Genomic DNA, 19120 nt, shown 5'->3' on the forward strand with positions numbered 1-19120 from the left:
CTCTACTTATCTCTCAAATTTCTTCTTCTCACAATGTGCTTGAATCTAATTCTCAAGTACAACCCCCATTCAAGTGACTCGGTTCAATAAACCTTGCTCACCATCCAGACACCAAATTCAGATGATGAGAGGCTACTAGCTGGGGTAGACCTTGATGACACCATCACAAACATGGTGGATTTATCATTTTTTACTGAAGACCCCATGGAGGTTAAAAATGCACCTTCATATGCAAATCAGTCTTCACAGACTGTTAGGTTTGGGGGTAGTACTCCTGAGGGGGAGCTATCTAAATCCTCTCTAATTCAATTGGAGGTTCCTGTTCCAGGAACAACCCCCTCAAAAATTTAGCAGATATTGCATTAGCAATTGATGCTAGGAGTACAATTTCCACTGATCCTATCATAAAGGAGGCAAGTATAACACATTTAAGTGACAATATGGTGCAAGACACATAAGAGTTTGAAGTTGTTGCAAATGACAGTAGCACAGTCAAATCCCCTCCAATTCAAATGGAGTTTCCCACAACTGGTGAGGAACAACACCCTGTCACAACCATAGTACAAACTGTGAGTTCAACTGTGACTCCTATCACAGGTGTTCCTAGCTCCTCATGAATCCAAAGAACTAAACCCTCAACTTCTCAACCAACTCATCTAGTCTCTAACTGGCTATAGGAAGCAGCACCCCAATCTACTCTTGAAGATTTCAGGATTGATCAGCTAGCAGGACTTGCACAGATCTCTCAACAACTCCTAACCTCAGATATGTCTAACCAGGATTACCAAGCCATAATGCTCTCATATCAAATAGATGTTCAAGAACAACAAGATAAAATTGTTAATGAAGCTGAACAGGATGGCAACTGTGACGCTTGGCTGAACAAGGTCTACAATCTGGAAATGGAGAGTGTTTTAGCTAAATTTAGGGAAGATTGTTTGACTATTTTAGGAAGCAATACTAAAGCCTTAACCCCTACTAAAATATATGATGCAATAAATGAAGTTTCCAAAGCCCACCTCAAAGCTTTCCATCTCTTTGGAAGAGCTCTAGAACTCAGGTTGATTGGTCATGAAGACAGGGTAAGGAAACTGTTAAATGAGAAGATGGATGAGATTATACCCTCTCAAGTCAAGATCACTTCAAGGTTTCAACATTTTGCTGACCAAATGACAAGGCTAGATTTTTCTACTATGGAAAAAGATGTCAAAAATCTATGATAGTCTTTCGTTGCTCTTCATGAAGTGGTTCAACAATAAATAACAAGTTCAAATGACACATAGCTTAAGTTGAACCAGCTTCACCAAAGCAGATATGAGCCTTCTGCACTGCTAATGGAGGGTATCAAACAAGTTGTGGAAGACACATTTGGACCTTCTACTTCATCCAGCTCTCATCAACCTGCCTCTACATCTATAAATCTTCAAATTCAGTCTCTTCAACAACAAGTCTCCAACTTGCAGTCTTCCAATGACTCACTCACAGCTCAAGTGCATGCTCTCACCTCATTGGTGCAGAGTCAACAGACAGATATTCAGACCTTGGTAGAATCCCACAAGCACTTATAAATGCAAAATAATATGGTTTTGGGAGCTATCATGGGCAAGCTTAACATACCTCTGCTTGCACTTCCAGAAGTTGTGAGGCCAGAAATTCCTACTCCCCTTCTCATGCCTGCCAACAAGACTAAGGGGAGATAGAGGCTAGGCTATTAAGATCATCTACTCAAACTGTTCAAGCTGCTGACAAGAGAAAATCTCAAGAAGTTGATATTGGAATGGAGAGGCTAATCAGAGCAGTTGAGGGCCCTAGTCTGAGCAGGGAATTTGATGAGTTGCTCAAGGCTCTCAGGGCTTCTCTAAATAACAATTTCTTCACTTACAAGAAGGCCTTGAACAGGACAATAAACTCTATGAGGGTGATCTTAGTGACAAAGGACAATATTCAGGAAAGAAGAATTGTGGTCAATATAAATGACTCAGGGGTAGACAGGTGTATGCAGGTGTCCCTTAACTATCTTATCTCTAGAAGGGCATCTGAACTGGACATTCTGATAAACAAGGTCAAAAGAGTGATTCATGAACACACTCCCTTGCTAACTAAATTACAGAATGCTCAAGTGGCTGCTTTTCAAGAAGCATATCTACAGCCAAGCAAGGGAGTGACATACATCTGTCCTACCACCAAACATTGCAAACACTTTCAGATCCCTAAGTAATGTGTCATGGCCAATAAAAAGCTAATCATGATTCTGGAGACTGAATTGAAAGTCAAGCAAAATAAGACTGTTGAAGATGAAGAAATGATTAAGCTATTGGGGAGATATTTGAGAAATCCTGAAGCTAAATTGCCTAAAACTCAAATAAATAAGGATAACTTGGATGATGATGAGCAGAAAAAAGATGATCAAAAAAGTTCTGGCTCAAATCCAAGTCAATCCTCTAAGGAAGCTGGATGCAAAGATAAGAAGAAGGAGGATAAAAAGAGAGGTGGGGAGAGAAGGAAAAAGAAAAATGAGGACAGTTCAGGACCACATCAACAAACCCTAAAAATCCAAATTAACCAAGCTCAACCCACTATGCCAACAAACTCAAACACCAAACCACCTCAAACCTCTAAGCTTAAGTATTTATACAAACAGACTGCTAACTCCTTTCTGAAAATACCAATCACCACAAGCCAAACATTTCTCAAGAAAATTACAAACCTACCTTCTGTCAAGCCATCACTCAAAGTTCATTACAAGTCTGTTGGGAGGAAACCAAAGAAAGTTCAAGTTATTGAGAGGGTTATCTGGAATTGTTTCAAGCAAAGTGATTTTCTACCTCTAAACTGGTGCAGCTCAGATGAAGACTACTTTCAACAACTAGCTGAGGAAATAGTCAGAGTTTGGGTTGTAACACTAAGGGAAATAAGAATCTACTATGAGGATGGGTCCTTCACATTTCTTGGAAGCACCTTAATGGACACCTTTTCACCCACATAAATCAAGAGAGTGATAAGCTTACTAAAGGACAAGGACACTGCAACCAGAGCACGAAGATCTGTTTTAGCTGAATGGTTGATTGTAAGGGAGGAAAGGAGAGCAAGAAACAAGTCTAAATATGTGAAGAGGGAGAGGAAGTATGATGAGGAGACAGAAATGTATATTAAAAGATCAGAAGAACTCGAGAAAAAAGGGATGAGCAGAATTTCCAAGAATGGAAGATTTCTAAATGTCAAAGCTGGTACATTCTCGAAGTTTAGGATTGATTTGCTAGATGGTTATCCAAAGCCTGACAGATTCAAACTTGTGGAAGCTCTAAGAGGGACACCAATCATAGAGGAACTTAAAATTCTTGTATATCTAAAAGACCTCATTAGAGAAGAAACAAAAGATACAGTATTTGTCTGATATATGTGTCTATTTAACTCATGAAATCACCTAATATATAAATTTTGTAATTGTGTCAATTTTTATGTATTAGTCTTATTTTCCATTGAAGCTTGGGGTTAGTCTTGTTAACATACATGAATTTGTAATAAGCAATCTTCTCACAAATTGGGGGAGATTGTTGTGCAAGACATGCCTGTACTATAACAAGACTAAGCCAGATTGACAACCCTAAGTAAGTTGTATGGTAATCTATGTTTGCATTGTGTATTGTAGCACTTAAGTCTATAAAAATGTAAATAGACTAGACTGGATATTTTTCTGTAAACAGTCTCAAGCCTATGAATAAGCTCTGGAAGAAGATCATGAAGATCATGCGTCAGGAAAAGTATGAAAAAGCTTGGAGTTGAATAAATCTGTTTTGTGAAAAATATTCTAAGTCAAGAAGTCTACAAGTCACCGATTTTGTGTTATAGAGAAGTCATTCTAAAACTCCAGAATGACTTATCGAGAAGTCAAGAAATGCTACTAGAGAACTCAGAGATATCGACAAGCCAAATTGAAGACATGAAGATTGGAGATATCGATAAGTCATTTCTTTATTAGAGATCTCTGAGATATCGATAAGTCAAAATATCGCTAGAGAACTCTGAGATATCGATAAGTCTATTTATCACTAGAGAACTCGGAGACATCGATAAGCAAAAGTGAAGAAATGAAGATGAGAGATCTTGACAAGCCAAACTCTCTTATAGAGAACTCAGAGACTTCGATAAGTCAAAACAACTATAGAGTGATGAGAGATCTCGATAAGCCAATATACTTATCGAGATGTCAAGTTCTCTATATTCCAAACTGGAGATCTTGAGGTAAAACTCAAAGTACAAAGTGCAGACCAGTTAAATATCCAAGATTATCAATCAACAAACAATCCAATCAATTGGATTGACAAGTCTACAAAAGCAGCTTGAAGAAGTACAAGATCAAAGGCCAAGGTTAACTAACAAAGCAAAGTCACAGACGTGCAAGATTAGCAAAGATACACTAAGCCAGAAATAGAAAGATTTGGTTATCCAAAAGTAGGGTTTAGTACATGTTGTTGCATGCTATGTAAAAACCAGTGTTTGGTGTTCTATAAAGTAAACACTGGATGCTTTGTTTAGTTGTAACAATTAAGATAAAAAATCTTGTATTCTCTCAAGAAAGAAGCTAAGCTCTTTATCAACAAAGAGCCTAGAAATTTTGTAGCAAAATATTCTTAATTTTAATATAAAATTAAGTGAGTTTTGAAAGATCTGTGTTCACTATTTTATCTGTTTAAATTCAGTACTAACACATTTCACTACAAGGTTTTAATTTTACTTTGTTCATCACCATAAACACTTCAAAAAAACAGAAAAACATAAAACACATTCACCCCCCTTTGTGTGTAATTCATTATCTAACAAATCTTTTACATATAACTAGGCATCTTCAAACCAGAGGTGGGTCGAGGCCATGGACAAAGAACTGCATGTTCTTGAAAGTAATAACACTTGGACTATAGTTCCTACACCTTCAAACAAAAAGGTATTTGGTTTGCAAATGGGTATATAAAGTAAAATACTTGGATGGCGGGTCTCTAGATAAGTTCAAAGCCCGTTTCGTTGCTAAGGGGTATACACAGATAGAAGGTTTGGATGATCACAACACATTTTCTCATGTGGCTAAAATGGCTACGGTTCACACAGTTTTAGCCTTAGCTTCAGCCAAACAGTGGGATATTCTTCAATTAGACGTTAATAACGCCTTTTTGGCACGGTGATTTACCAGAGGAAGTCTATATGAAATTGCCCAAAGGTCATCCTCTCTATGGGACTAGTGTTGTATGCCTTCTTAAAAAGTCCATATACTGCCTCAAACATGCCTCACTTCTTTGATTTGAAAAATTGGCTTCTGTTCTTCTTGAACTTGGTTTTACCTAAGTTGTTGCTGATTATTCTATGTTCGTGTATAAAGATCAAGACACCTTTATTGTTACTTTGGTCTACGTTGATGACATCCTTCTTACATGTACTAGCACTGATTTCTCACGTTAAATCAATTTTACATGACACATTCACTATCAAGGACCTAGGTTTAGCCAAGTATTATCTTGGGCTTGAAATACATCGTACAACTGAGGGATTGTATCTTCATCAACACAAGTGTATCCATGATTTGTTGCTTGAAGCTGGTTTAGAGGATGTTAAACCATAGTCTCTTTCTATTGATTCTAATATCAAATTGTCACCATCGGATGGGGTCCTTTTGGATTATCCAACCATTTATCGAAAGTTTGTGGGAAGGCTTGTGTATTTGACATTATCCAGGCCTGATATTTACTTATGCCATACATAGTCTTAGCCAATTTCTCCAATCACCTCGCGTGCCTCACATGATGGAAGTAAAACATGTCTTATGTTATTTAAAGTCTACTCATTTCCAAGGGTTGTTTTATCCTGCTTCATCTATATTACAACTTGAAGCATTCTGTGACAGTGATTGGGGCTCCTGCTTGATTCCTCCGGCATGCTTAAAAGCATCATTGAAATGTGCTTAATGCTCGGTCATTCTCTTATTGTCTGGCATTCTACTAAGCAGAAAGTTGTCTCCAGGTTCACAGCCGAGGCTGAATTACGTGCCATGCAGATACTGCTTGTGAGGTATCCTGGTTTAATCTGCTTTTGTCTGAGTTACAAGTTCCCCAACATTTGCCTGTCATGGTTTACAATAATAATCAGGCAGCACGACATTGATGCTGATCCTATTTTTCATCCAAAGACAAAGCATTTCGCTTTAGATTGTCATTTTGTCCGCGAACATGTGCAATCTCAGCTCATACAACCCCGTTATTTGCCTAGCATTTTGCAACTTGCGGATGTTTTTACTCATTACACAGATTGAATGTCAAACAACCTCTTCAATCTGAGGAGGGCTATTACAGATATGAGAGTCTACTTATATCATTCCATACACTCATCTCTACTTATCAAGTCAAGTCTTCATCTCTGCTTATCAAGTTTCCACATCTCTTATTATAACAGAATCAGTTACATCACTTTGTATATATTAGGTTTTTCATCTCTTTGGTAAAAAAAAGGTTTTCATCTTTATATAACAGATTTGATTCTATTTCATAATGTAGATATTTCATACTTTCGTGAACATTTTATTTAGTGAAATACACATGTTTTGATTGAATGTTTGATTATCAAGAGGGGTGTGGTGGAGATTTTCCCTTAAAGCACTAAACAAAAACAATGTTCAATTCAGTTCTCACCTGCGTCATAATAGCAGCAAGAAACCATAAACGTACAAAAAGAAGCCATGGTCTACCGACGACATATAACAACGGACATTACCCCGTATATATAGTTTCAGAAACGGATTCCTGCATTTGCATTTATTTAAGTTTTATTATTATGTGTTAAAAAGCTGTGAAACTGGCTGTGTCTAAAATTATATCAACCAGTCTATATTTACACAACCAAAATAATTTGAATTTGGAATTACAGTCAATTGTAATGATTATTAGTATGAATTTCTAAATACCAACTCAGTTCATGTTTTTTGGAATGAATTACAAGTTCTTTCTTAAACACATTTTTATACCGTAATAATATTATTTATGAAGAATACAGAAACTACTTTGGTAAGCCTAAAAAATAAAGAACTGTAAACAAGGCCCCCAATGTTTCTTAACGTTAGGCCAGCGCGTTGCACAGTGATTTATATGCATCAGCACAGTTTTTAAATTTCTCTTCTGCTATTGCCTGAAAAATTGCACTCTTCATGTTAGCACTTTAACGAAGAAAAGAGATAAGACAACTTAAGTTTGAAAACAGAACAAAAAGTCAGAAATGTGATCATCAAATCATCAAACGAAAAAGTGGCAGCTAGTCCCAAACACTAGAAAATCTCTAGTATCGCTGTATAGATATTCCTACTATATAGATCACATGTACATTTACACTTTTAAATATTGTTTAAATAAACTAAAGAGACTACATCAAATTTGTTCAGATAAAGTTCAGATAAAGTTCATCAATTTGGTAATATCTACGCATATTATATTTACTGTATCTTTGCAAGCCATTATTTCTCAGAGGCACCAACTTTCAGAAAAAAGAACGAACATGACAACTTAATAAACATTCATTTGTTATTTGTTTATTGTTAGTTACCACGTCTACATTAAGTTTAAGTTCACTGAAATGGCTAGGATATAGAGCTGAGCACCTAAACTACCAATCCTCGAACTAGACCAATCGAACCAGATCCATATCCTAACAATAAAGTTTGAAAAAGTTACAAAATTTAGAATCATCACAAAAGAATCATAAGAACAAATAATTGACAAGGCCCGCCAATTGTAGTAAGGTTAATAGGTACAAAAACTGAAAAAAGACAAAAAAAATTGGAATCTTTACAAACGAAAGGTACTGTTAGCGCCTAATTTTATTTTGGGTATATATAACTTAGATATCCATGACATTTCTACATTGCATATATAGTACGTTGAAACAACAATCTACGTTTCTTCGTGGAAAAACATATTTCGATTAAGACATACGAAACTACCAGGCAATCCAAATTCTAAATTGGCTTTATGCAACCTATTTGTAGGTTAATAACTTTTCCAGTTTCTTTTGGACAAAAAAAGCATCATATCACAAGTTAATTTGACCATTGTTACTTACAATTACTGTCGCCATCATCGCTTACCGGATTCATACAGTTGGAATTGGACTAACAACTCATCCTTCACCAACCAATCAAAACTACTCATTTGTCGCCTTGACTTTGGTTCTACATAGCTTTTCTTTGGTATTGATGAATACTATATGTGCAGTAAAGACGATCAGGTAGATACAGAAGCAATTCTGAAAAACCACCCATGAGTGGACCCCTATTGATCCCTACATCCTACATGAACACTAAGAAACAAACTGGATCACTGGGAGGCGATAAGAGAGTATACTTGGGGGTCTACATTTATGGTTTTGCAAGTGTTTGTGGCGGATAAACTTGATTGTCTTTAGGGGCAGGGCTTATTTTACTCGTGACCTAGAATTTATCGCAAGTACATACCTCCAAGACACATATAGTAATAAAAAATAAGCATGCATCAGGTTGCTTCATCAAATTGAACACCTCAGTAGAGCATACTATACTATTTAGAAGAAAAGAGCTGATGGGAGAACCTGTGTTGGACCTTGATGCTTATCAGGATGCCATTTCAAAGCAGACAAGCGGAAACTGCAAATAAAATTGTAATCAGATATCTCAATCAAGTGTTATGTGATTTAACACGCCAATCGGTATTCATTTCCACTTTCAAAATATTAAGAAATGTATCATAAAACTTTTTGGATAACAATATCTAGATGTTGAAACACAAAAACAAAGAAAAAAAACACTTACGCAGTTTTGACGTCTTCAATTTTCAGAGGACCGGTTATAGGCAGACCAAGTATTGTTCTATCAGAAGATGAACCTGGAAAACATGATTCTTTATCAGAATAGGTTTCATGCGCAGCATCCCATTCTCTATTGCTGTTCGTCCATTGTGAATGTTCTCTCCACTCAAATCCAGATGATGAACTTTGGAAAGAAGGTTCTTTTGCTGACCTGTATGACCAAGTATAGCATCTACACCCAAAATTTGCTTGAAAGAATGTCTCAGAATATCCATCACAATCTTCAAATGGGCTATTTTTTCTATATTGATCTGGCACAACATGTAGGAAGGAAAAAGAATATTAGAATGTTATTATGAAATGGTCTTGATACTCCTAAGTACGTACTCACCTAGTTAGGTGAGCACAGAGGGATTTTAATGTAAATGCAGGGGTTATTTCTGTAATTACATAATTGGATCAAAAAATTAGAACTCTACCATTAAAAATACACTCCGCACTCATATAACTCATCTAAGTACGTACTTAGGGGCATTTTTCTCTTATACTATGACCCTATGACATCATAATCTGTCACTAATCTTCTACTTTAAGTTGCTTTAAGAAGTAGGAAGAAGAGAGACGTATGATCATACAAAAAGGACTATGTATTATAAAAGCATCCAATCATAACAATCAAAACTATATCAAACAAATATATTTTATACCAGCAGATTGACCGATATTCTTTGAGAGTTGTTGGAAACTTAAGAAAAGTCTATTCAGTCCTTTTAGCCCCCATACTATTCTTTCTGGCAGAGTAGGATGGGCTTACCAGAAATAGTAGAGACAATTTTATCACGTTCGTCTCATACCCTATCATAAAAGACTCCTGGCGCCTTTTCCTTAATCAACAAAATTAAATAAAAATGCAACACATGCAAATGGGCCCTTCTGTCTGATCCAACTTTGAGTGAATCCAGATAATGAATTTGTTTGCAAATGTATTATTAGTGTAATGTCTGTTGGTATTAGAGGTACAGGACTGTACATATTCAGTAATAGATCTATCTATCAAGAATCAGGGCAATTTTCATATTTATTCCACTGTAGATATAATATAGACATTGAATCCCATTTCCATTATATATAGCATATTATTAATATGGCACCTGCACTTTTATCTAGTTCAAACACCATGCAGAATTAAGTCTATCCCACATTGTGCTTTAACAAGAATGGAACACTACATGATGACCTAAAGGTTAGAATTTATGTGAAGGTATTTATCAAATTCAGATTATATCTGGTCATTAAACTCTAAAAAGTTGAGCTCATTATACAAGTGCACATGAGTTTTGTAGATGCAAAAACAAAGTACTATTACCCACAAACAAAGGTACTCAAATCGAACTTTAAAGCAGATGGCTACAGTAAACATTCTTAAAGAAACAATTAACAGTCGTTAATATTACTGTTAATAATACTTACAAGACTAAAGAAATTTGACCGGAGTCTTAGTTTGATATTTACAAGTAATCGTAATATGTTAGGCCTGATATTTTACAAGTAATCATGAAATGTTAGGCCTAACTTTAGGTTGTGATGCAGTCAACATTTATAAAAATATTTGATCCGCTTGGCAAAACTGCCCTCTTTCACTAAGACACTGCAAGTAGAGGTGGCCAGTAGTGCGGTCCGGGCGGTCCGGGCCGGGTTTATTACGGGTTTGGCACTCGACATTTAAACACTGAACCGGCCCGGTGTACAAACGAACCGGGCTCGGGCCGGGTTTGAACCGCTAAACAAGAACTCGTAACCGGTCCACGAATATGATCGGGTTGCGGGCTGTGCGGGCTTAGTAGTGCGGTCTATGCGTATACGAGCGGTCCGTGCGGGTTGGCCGCGGGTTGGAAACTTGAAATATTTTGTCTTCTCTTTATAATAGTTTATAATAATTGTAGTCTTGTAGTCTGTAAACAGTTGTGGTGTTATTAATTTATTATAGTAATTTAAATTAGTATATATATAGTAATTACAGTTCGTAATATAGTAATAATAATATTATATCTAATATTTCATAATTATTTTGTTTTTTATAATATTATTATTTTGTTTTTTATAATATAGCAAATAAATATAATATTATTATTTGCTATATGCAGTTGATCAATTTGCTATATAGTAATAATAATATTATATTTAATATTTCATAATTATTTTGTTTTTCCTTAATCACAAATACTAATGCAGTTGATGTAAGCAATTTTGCATGAGTTGTCTCCACTCTCTGACTCGCGGGCTTGTGCGGGTTGTGCGAGCTGTGCGGGTTGGCAGGCGCGTGCAGCTCGCGCGGGTTATGTGCGTGCCGGGTCAGTGCGGGCCGGTCCCGGTTCGTGTTTTCCAATATATGATTCGTAACCGGCTCGATTATTTTTACGAATTGTGCGGGTTTGAACCAGCCCGATTCGGGCCGAATAATTCCGGGCTTCCGTACGAACCGGTCCCGAGCGGGTGGTTCAAACCTGCACGTTTGGCCGGCTCTAACTGCAAGTATGGAACGGCCTTTTTGATGCATTTAATAATATTCAATCTGCGTGTAATCTAAAGTTTGATCAAGTTACACGTATTTGAGTCAAATATTCACCACCGTCAGCCACATTTTCTCTCCAAAGTTAACAAATTGTAAGCAACAAATATAGCATGTGAACAAAGTCAACAGACCCCAATATACATAAAAGAAAGTCGTGAATATTAAAACAGATACTAAACTATATTTTAATAGACAACTGTGTGACTTTATATGAAGTAGTTTGCACAGATTTATAGTAGATGTAAGAAAACAAATCATATATAGACAAAAAAACTAACTCTTCTTCTTGTGGTTATGAGCTTTAGATGCACGAGCATACGACTTTGATTTTCCTTTCTTGTTTGAACTGTTAGACTGATTTCTTTTCTCTAGACCCCGAATGTTTGTACTTTCCACTTTACGATGCACATCCTGAACAAAAGTTAAATGCAGTGTTTTATTAAATAAAAAAGGAGTACCAAAAAGAACCCATTACTGAAAAGGCTTAGTATGATAAGAGATCGACGATAGTGTTTTTTGCTTAATTGATCATTAAGCAGAAGATTTATTACATATATATACAGCTCAAACCTGAACTTCATTAAAACACAGATGAAGCAAGAAGATTGCTTCTAAAGAAAATAACAAGATCTGATTCCAAAATACAGATGAAGCTTAAACATAAACAATGGGGTGCACTAATATTCAATAAGTATCTGCAGTACATAAAATTACCTAGAGTCTGTTTATAATTAAAGCACTCGCATAGAATTAATTTGAGCTAAATAAGTAAGAACACAGCTTAAGTTTCACCGTGGATACGAAAAACAGAAAAAAAAATAGTAAACATTGTGGAGCAAAAGTTCCCCTGTCAAGCAGTTGCTAAATAACTGGAATTTACGCAACCAATTACATAACTAGAATTTACGTAAACTATGGATGTCGGGCGTCCATTACTTTTTGAATGGGCTACCACTATGAAGGATTTTGATGCTTTTCAACCTAAAAAATGTTAGAATGGGGCAGTGTAGGTAAAAAGGATTCATCAAGCCAACCCTGATTAGGATAATGCCTAATATCACATAACCAAAAGTAGTACCAGTGCTTAGTATTGGTATCATCATCAGAAGAGTCGAAAAGGACCATGACTTAAAGTACTTTAAAATAGAGACATGGCATCATTAATGTGCAAGCGAAATTATGTGATATATATTTTACTTTTTTGCATAAATATTGCCTCAAAGCATTTGAGCAAAGAGTAGTGTCTATATAACACCATTGTATCTGCAATTCCAGGCTCAGTGTGTAGGTGAGTTGGTGAGTGAGTATGTCACCCTGATTAGGAATTGAAAGAATATATTATGATCTTTAAAAGTGGCTATGTTTCTCCCCCTGAAATCTTCTCTCTTTTCTTTTCAGATGCTAATACTCGTATTCCTAAGACACCAAAAAAAAATGAACACATGGTAACTCATTTTCCGTGTGAATGTATGCCACAAAATACTCAAAATATTTTTAAGCTGAATTACTGTTACTATGTTAGTACAGAGATTTACATGAATTCGACAACTATGAGAATTCAAGTACAATATACAGAATCATTTTAGACAAAAAGATAACTTGTGACATGGGTTCATAATAAAACATCACATATGATTCTCATCAATTTAATTACAGAACTGCATACCTCAAAAGTTGTTTTGCGGGAACCAGAATGAAAGATTAGATTATTCAGGGCTCTCTTTGCATCAGCACGCTTTTGACGTGTTTCATATCTAATGTACGTCTGATGTATCGTTTCAAAGCCAGAGAAAACTTATCAGAAAGTCTTATAAATGATACACTTATAATAAATAAGGAAGGAAACAATACATCAAGCAACTAAGACATGTGATTTACTAATTCAATGACTCACAAGAATATACTGAAACTTAACTGCGATTTAGAAAATTCACAAGGACAAGAAATTAAATAGTCGCACAACAGTTGAACATGATCAAAAAATTTAAGGAAAGTGTAAACGTCATATCAAACTATCAGAATGTTTAGTTAATAGTTATCTCCTTAATTAAAATGACATTATTAGAAAAAAAAATTATCATATAGTGTATTCTCTGAGAGGAACCACTGGTGAAACAACAAGATGCAATGTAGTACTGATTCTAGCTTCTTAATGGTGTTCAACACACTCATAAGTTTGACCAGAATGTGTTCTTTTGAAAAATTCAAATGAATTATATTTTAAGCTCTTTTAGAGTTTTGAAAAGAATGGAGGAAAAGAGAGCTTTCAGATGCGGAAATTAGGTTACAAAATATTAGATTACGAAATCCACAAAGAAATATATATAATTCATTAACGATGTTTGTTAATGGAGAAAAAGCGGTGGCCAGGAACAATAAAATGGAGGAAGGAGGTATAGAGTACATATTTACCAATTTGACTGGGGTGGAGTGGGAGCTACTCCTCGAAGTAAACAGTTTAGTGTTCCAATAATTTATGAGATGGTCAGTGTAATTAGAAACAAGTACTTCACTGTTGTCTTGTATGTCTATTTTGAGGTGCATTACCATATGTCAAGACAGACCAATATACAGGTGATATGAAGGAGAAAGAAAAGAAACAGCTGAAGTGAATGGCACTTATAAGTCCAATTGTTTAATAAAATGTAATTAAACAGGAGAATTGCAAAAGATTTTACTCAAGTTCTATCAATTGTTCAATAGGTTCTCAATAGTGGCAAAGTTATTGCAAATAATTATAATGAGTACTGGCAGAACTAATCTTTTTTTACTCAAATTCACACCAATAATATTTTACAAATGCAAATATAAATTAACATATAGAACAACTTATTAACCAAATTTACAGGAAAAATTAAACTAAAATCTTGCTGGTGACACAACAATACTAACATAAAAAAATAAGAAATATGCTGCGGATGTACCTTTGAAGGTTGTTGACTATTTGAATCCTGCAAACACATTCAGTTCAGTTTCAGTTCAAAAGGCTATCGATATAATTTGATTATATCTAACATAGACAGCGTATTAATTATACTCAAGCATGTATTAGGAAAATTGCAACCACATTGATCACATCGCTTACAATCTGGAGTATGGTTTGTTAAACCTTCCAAAAGGCCGTGCATTTCACACAATTTAAGACATTGCAGCCATTTATAAGTGAGCATATTATATATTCTCTTGTGGTATATAGGAACTAGTGAATCTTGCTCCAAGCCTCCAGGACGCATCGCAATTGGATGCAGGTAAAAAGGTCCATATTTAAGATATATAGTTAAAAAAAATTAAATATCGGTTAAACTTTACATAATCCTTTGGTACTTTTAAAACAACAATGCAACTGATTATATAATTTCTCAGTTTCCATACAGTCAGATTATGAGTAGCTAGTAATATGTAGTACTAGACTATATATAGTTCTCTGTGCATAAATTACATAAATACAAGAAATTGCATTATCAGACTAATCCTAATTTCAAGAATAAAAAATGAAAAATGGGGATTACAAACAAAGCCCAGAAAGCAGTGAACCAAAAGCATAAAAATGTAAACTTTTAATCATCCAACATTAATAATATCCTATAAAATGAATCATATAAATTAAAAAAAAAAGGCTTCTTTTTTATTAAAGATTACTTGAAAGATAAAAAAGAAAGAATCTTACAGGGTCCCATTTTTTCTTCCATTTCTCACAAGAAAAGGGTGTGGAATGAATAGAAGCAGCAAAGTAGAGAGATGGAGATGGTATGATTGTTGATTCCATCAAAGAATTCTTGAAAAGCAGCATATTTCTCCATCTGGGCATCACTTTATCTCACCACAAAACCCAAAAAGATGTCCAATGAACGCTCACACACCAATTTAGCGAGAATATACCTGGATTGCTGTAATTCGATGCGAGATTTTGTATGTACAATGTGTTTAATATTAGGGGTGATTTGGCAAATCTGAATAATTATTATCTGAATAATTAATATTTCTGAATGATATGATTGATTCAAAAATCTGGATTATGAATAAATAATATCATTTGACAAATATAAATTTTGTACCATCTGAATGTCAATTTTTTCCTAATAAATTAAACAAAGTTAAAAAACAAATTTAGTAATTAAACACCATATTCAAATAACATATGTTCTAACTTCCTTGCAAGAAAATAAATAAATATTAAAACCGTCAAAATCCTTTTATCAAAACATCTAGTTTTTAAAATAAATTTCACTAAAATGCAAAGTTTCAAATTTGGTGAAAGGGGAAATTATGAATGGATCAGGGAGGATTTTTGAGTCGAATGACTCAGCTACATATATTATTCGGTCAGCACAATAAACAAAACTCAAACAACCTGAATGAGAAGTATCGGTCATATATGATGCATTCAGGTCTATTCAGTTATAAACAAATGAGCCCTTAGTGCTTTCGTAATATAATTTTAGCATATAATTTTAGCTGAATTACTGTATATTTCATGAGAACCTCCTCCCAAAAATTGATAAAAATATTTATTTTCTAAAAAAAAATTATTCTGAAAAAAATGATCAATTTTAGTCGACGAAATACTACCGTTAATTATCTCAATTTATATTAAATACTCCAATTAAGTATCCTAATTAATATAAGATACTCTAATTTATATGAAATATTTCAGTACTTGGATATTTCATGTATGTATACTCCACCCACATTTTGAGTATCTCCTATAAATTAAATACTCCACCAATCGAATATTTCATTGACTAAAGTTGACCGACTTTTCATAAATCGGTCATCTTTTTTAACAGAAATTTGACATCTTTTTTAACTTTATATAATAATAGGCTAAATTTGTTTTTCGCCCGCATCATCCGTCCCTTTTTTTGCTTAATTATCCGTCTCATTTTAATCATATACTTAAAAAATTTGTCACATTTGCAATTATTTGACAAAAAACTAAAAATTATTTTTATGTTATTTCAAAAAACTAAAAATTACATATTAAATTAAATTAAATGTATTTTTTGGTTATATATTTGTTTACTATATTTAATTATTAAATAATAATAAATTTCTATCAAAATTTGGTCAATTAGATCGCACACATGTCAAATATGAAAAAAAATTAATAACAAATTAAAAATATATTCCCACTTATTTTAAAAAAAAACTGAAAATTAGAAATTAAAGTAGATTAAATATAAATTTTAGTTTTTTTTACTTTATTCAATTATAAAATATTAATAAATTTCAGTCAAAATTTGATCAATTTAAGCGGCCAAAAGTTAAATGTAACAATTAAAAAGAGACACTAGGGAGTATTAATAATGAGGTACGGTTAAACATCTTTAAAATAATATGGCCGTAACTAATAAAAAATATTATTTTAATGAGATTATTACTTTATCGAAAGTAAAAATATACAATATCCATTATATTGATAAAAAAATATTAATTTAGCGAGATTATTATCTCATCAAAGTTCAACTATAATAGATTTACTTTTTTTCAGAATATGACTTATAAGCTTACACATAAGTCTCATATATAGGGTGAGCAGATGGAACCCGGGATCACATAAAATAAATTCTTAACCACGTGAATTATCCAACTGTGCTAGTATATTTACCTAGTACACTTAGCAGTAATAACGAGGAATAGAATTTTTACATTTTTGCATATCACCTTGACTTGACACGACCATAAAAAAAGTTTTAGGGGACATTTGATTCGTCAAATTCTAAAATCAAAATCAGGTATGAGTTTTAAATGGTAGATAACCCCTTTTGAGAATTCACCGAAACTCCATTTCAGTCAAATTTACTCAGTTTCTCGTCCGAATTTTCGCGAAATATGGCTCGGTTCAATTTGAAATATTAATATGAATACATGTATGTAAAAATATCCATAATACATCTGAACTCAATATTGAAGAAAAAATTGTATACTAACCCATTTGAGAATTCACCGAAAACTCCATTTCCGTCAAATTTCCTCAGTCTCTCGTCCGAATTTCGGGAAATATGGCTCGGTTCAATTTAAAATATCAATATGGATATAAGTATATGAAAATATCCATAATACATTTGTACTCAATATTGGAGGAAAAAACTATGTACTAGGCCCTTTGAGAATTCACCGGAAACTCCATTTCCGTCAAATTGACTCAGTTTCTTGTCTGAATTTCGATAAATATGGCTCGGTTCAAATTAAAATATCAATATGGATACATGTATGTGAAAATATCCATATTACACCCGTACTCAATATTGGAGAAAAAACTGTGTACTAACCCCTTTGAGAATTTAACGAAAACTCCATTTCTGTCAAATTTACTTAGGACCATGGGTAAATATACGAGGACAGTTGGATAGTTCGCGTGGTTCAGAATATATATTCCGTGATCATGGGTTCCATCTGAAAAAAAGGTATTCTGGAAAAAATTCTGGGGTTATTTTAGCTGTCTAGAAAAGCAAACAGGATATGTACATTGAAACCTATCACTAATCAAATGGTAGAGTATATTTGGCCATGTAAAGTGATATTGTCACTTGAGTACACTTGTTATGATGGAATTAACATGTCATGTGCCTAATAGATATTTTTACATATTTTTCGGTTAGATGACAAACTTTTTTGAAAGAAAAAACCTATTGACGCAACTATTGTATTTCAATACAATTTATCTACGTGTATGTAAACCTCACAAATTAAATAAAAACAAAAATATGAGTAAATTTGTTATGTCACAGGAAAAAAATGACTCACGACATACGTATAGACAACATATTATGTTCATGATGTAGAACTAATATGGAAAAATTTAATAATGGTAATGAAGTGTGCATATTAATTGTTAGAGCTATGTACAATTCCTATTAATAACATTTTTTAAATTTAATTAAACATATTGGTAAATATGTCATTTTACACTAATAAATTGGTTCATAAATTTGCTAATTGGCAAACCTATATTAGAGATTAATATATCTTCAATTCCTACTAATAACATATTTTTTAATATTTAATAAACATACTGGTAAATTTGATGTTTCATATTAGCAAATTGACTCATAAATAAATTTGTTAGTAATTGACAAATCCATGTTGGAGTTTAAAACATGATAGTATATAATCCGTTATATATTATAAATTATAATTTTAATATGTTGCTCGTGAGAGTCAAACCTTACACCAGTGATAAGAGTATCAACAACTAAATTTTTAATTTTTAATATAATAGCATAGATAATATACATGGATAAGAGATATAAGAGATTTATTTTTTTAAAAATTGAGTTGCAAACAAACGTGATTTTACAAATATTTTCAAAACATAACACTCATCATCATCGTACTCAATAATATCACATATGGTAGTCGTACGCAGTCTTACCCTCATTCCAAAGAATGAAGATGTCGTTTTCTCGAAAGACCTCCAGTCTGTGTGCACAAATATGTGTGTTCTAAATAAAAAAATGATAAATAATGATATATAAAAGTAAGTAAAAGTAAGCGAGGTAATGCCTCCGCCCATAGTTTTCTTCACACAGGCTTACCTATTCCGTAAAAAATTATCGGTCAAAAATAGTTATCGTACATCCCCAATCTTTCCTTTAAAAATCCGGTTCTAAATTAAATGATTTGAATTTATCACCCACCTAAATTCATATGTTCTACCAAAAAAGTCCCAAATTTGAGGAACCCTGATTTTTGTAATGTAAATTAACTTAATTACGGTTATCTAACAAAAAG

At 33.6% G+C, this 19120-nt stretch overlaps 1 protein-coding gene across 1 annotated transcript; it reads right to left on the reverse strand.

The window, feature by feature from the left end:
• Positions 1 to 6844: 6844 nt before the first annotated feature.
• LOC141712853 (uncharacterized) lies at positions 6845 to 15351 on the reverse strand. Its single transcript, XM_074515953.1, has 7 exons — positions 15054 to 15351; positions 14311 to 14337; positions 13053 to 13151; positions 11665 to 11797; positions 8819 to 9125; positions 8599 to 8653; positions 6845 to 7167 (listed from the first exon to the last, which is right to left on the reverse strand). Exons 1-7 carry the CDS (start codon positions 15192 to 15194, stop codon positions 7099 to 7101), a joined length of 831 nt encoding a protein of 276 aa, XP_074372054.1. The 5' UTR covers positions 15195 to 15351; the 3' UTR covers positions 6845 to 7098.
• Between the last annotated feature and the right edge of the window lie 3769 nt (positions 15352 to 19120).

This window comes from Apium graveolens, chromosome 3, assembly GCF_009905375.1.
Source record: "Apium graveolens cultivar Ventura chromosome 3, ASM990537v1, whole genome shotgun sequence".
In the NCBI taxonomy this organism is placed as follows: Eukaryota; Viridiplantae; Streptophyta; class Magnoliopsida; order Apiales; family Apiaceae; genus Apium; species Apium graveolens.

Excerpts from the sequence above, each read along its gene's own strand:
- LOC141712853 (XM_074515953.1), bottom strand. The coding sequence starts at position 15,194 with ATGCCCAGATGGAGAAATATGCTGCTTTTCAAGAATTCTTTGATGGAA. Across the intron at positions 8,654-8,818 it reads ATTGAAGACGTCAAAACTGC|TTTCCGCTTGTCTGCTTTGA; the intron begins GTAAGTGTTTTT and ends TTTTATTTGCAG. Across the intron at positions 7,168-8,598 it reads AGCATCAAGGTCCAACACAG|GCAATAGCAGAAGAGAAATT; the intron begins GTTCTCCCATCA and ends GCAATTTTTCAG.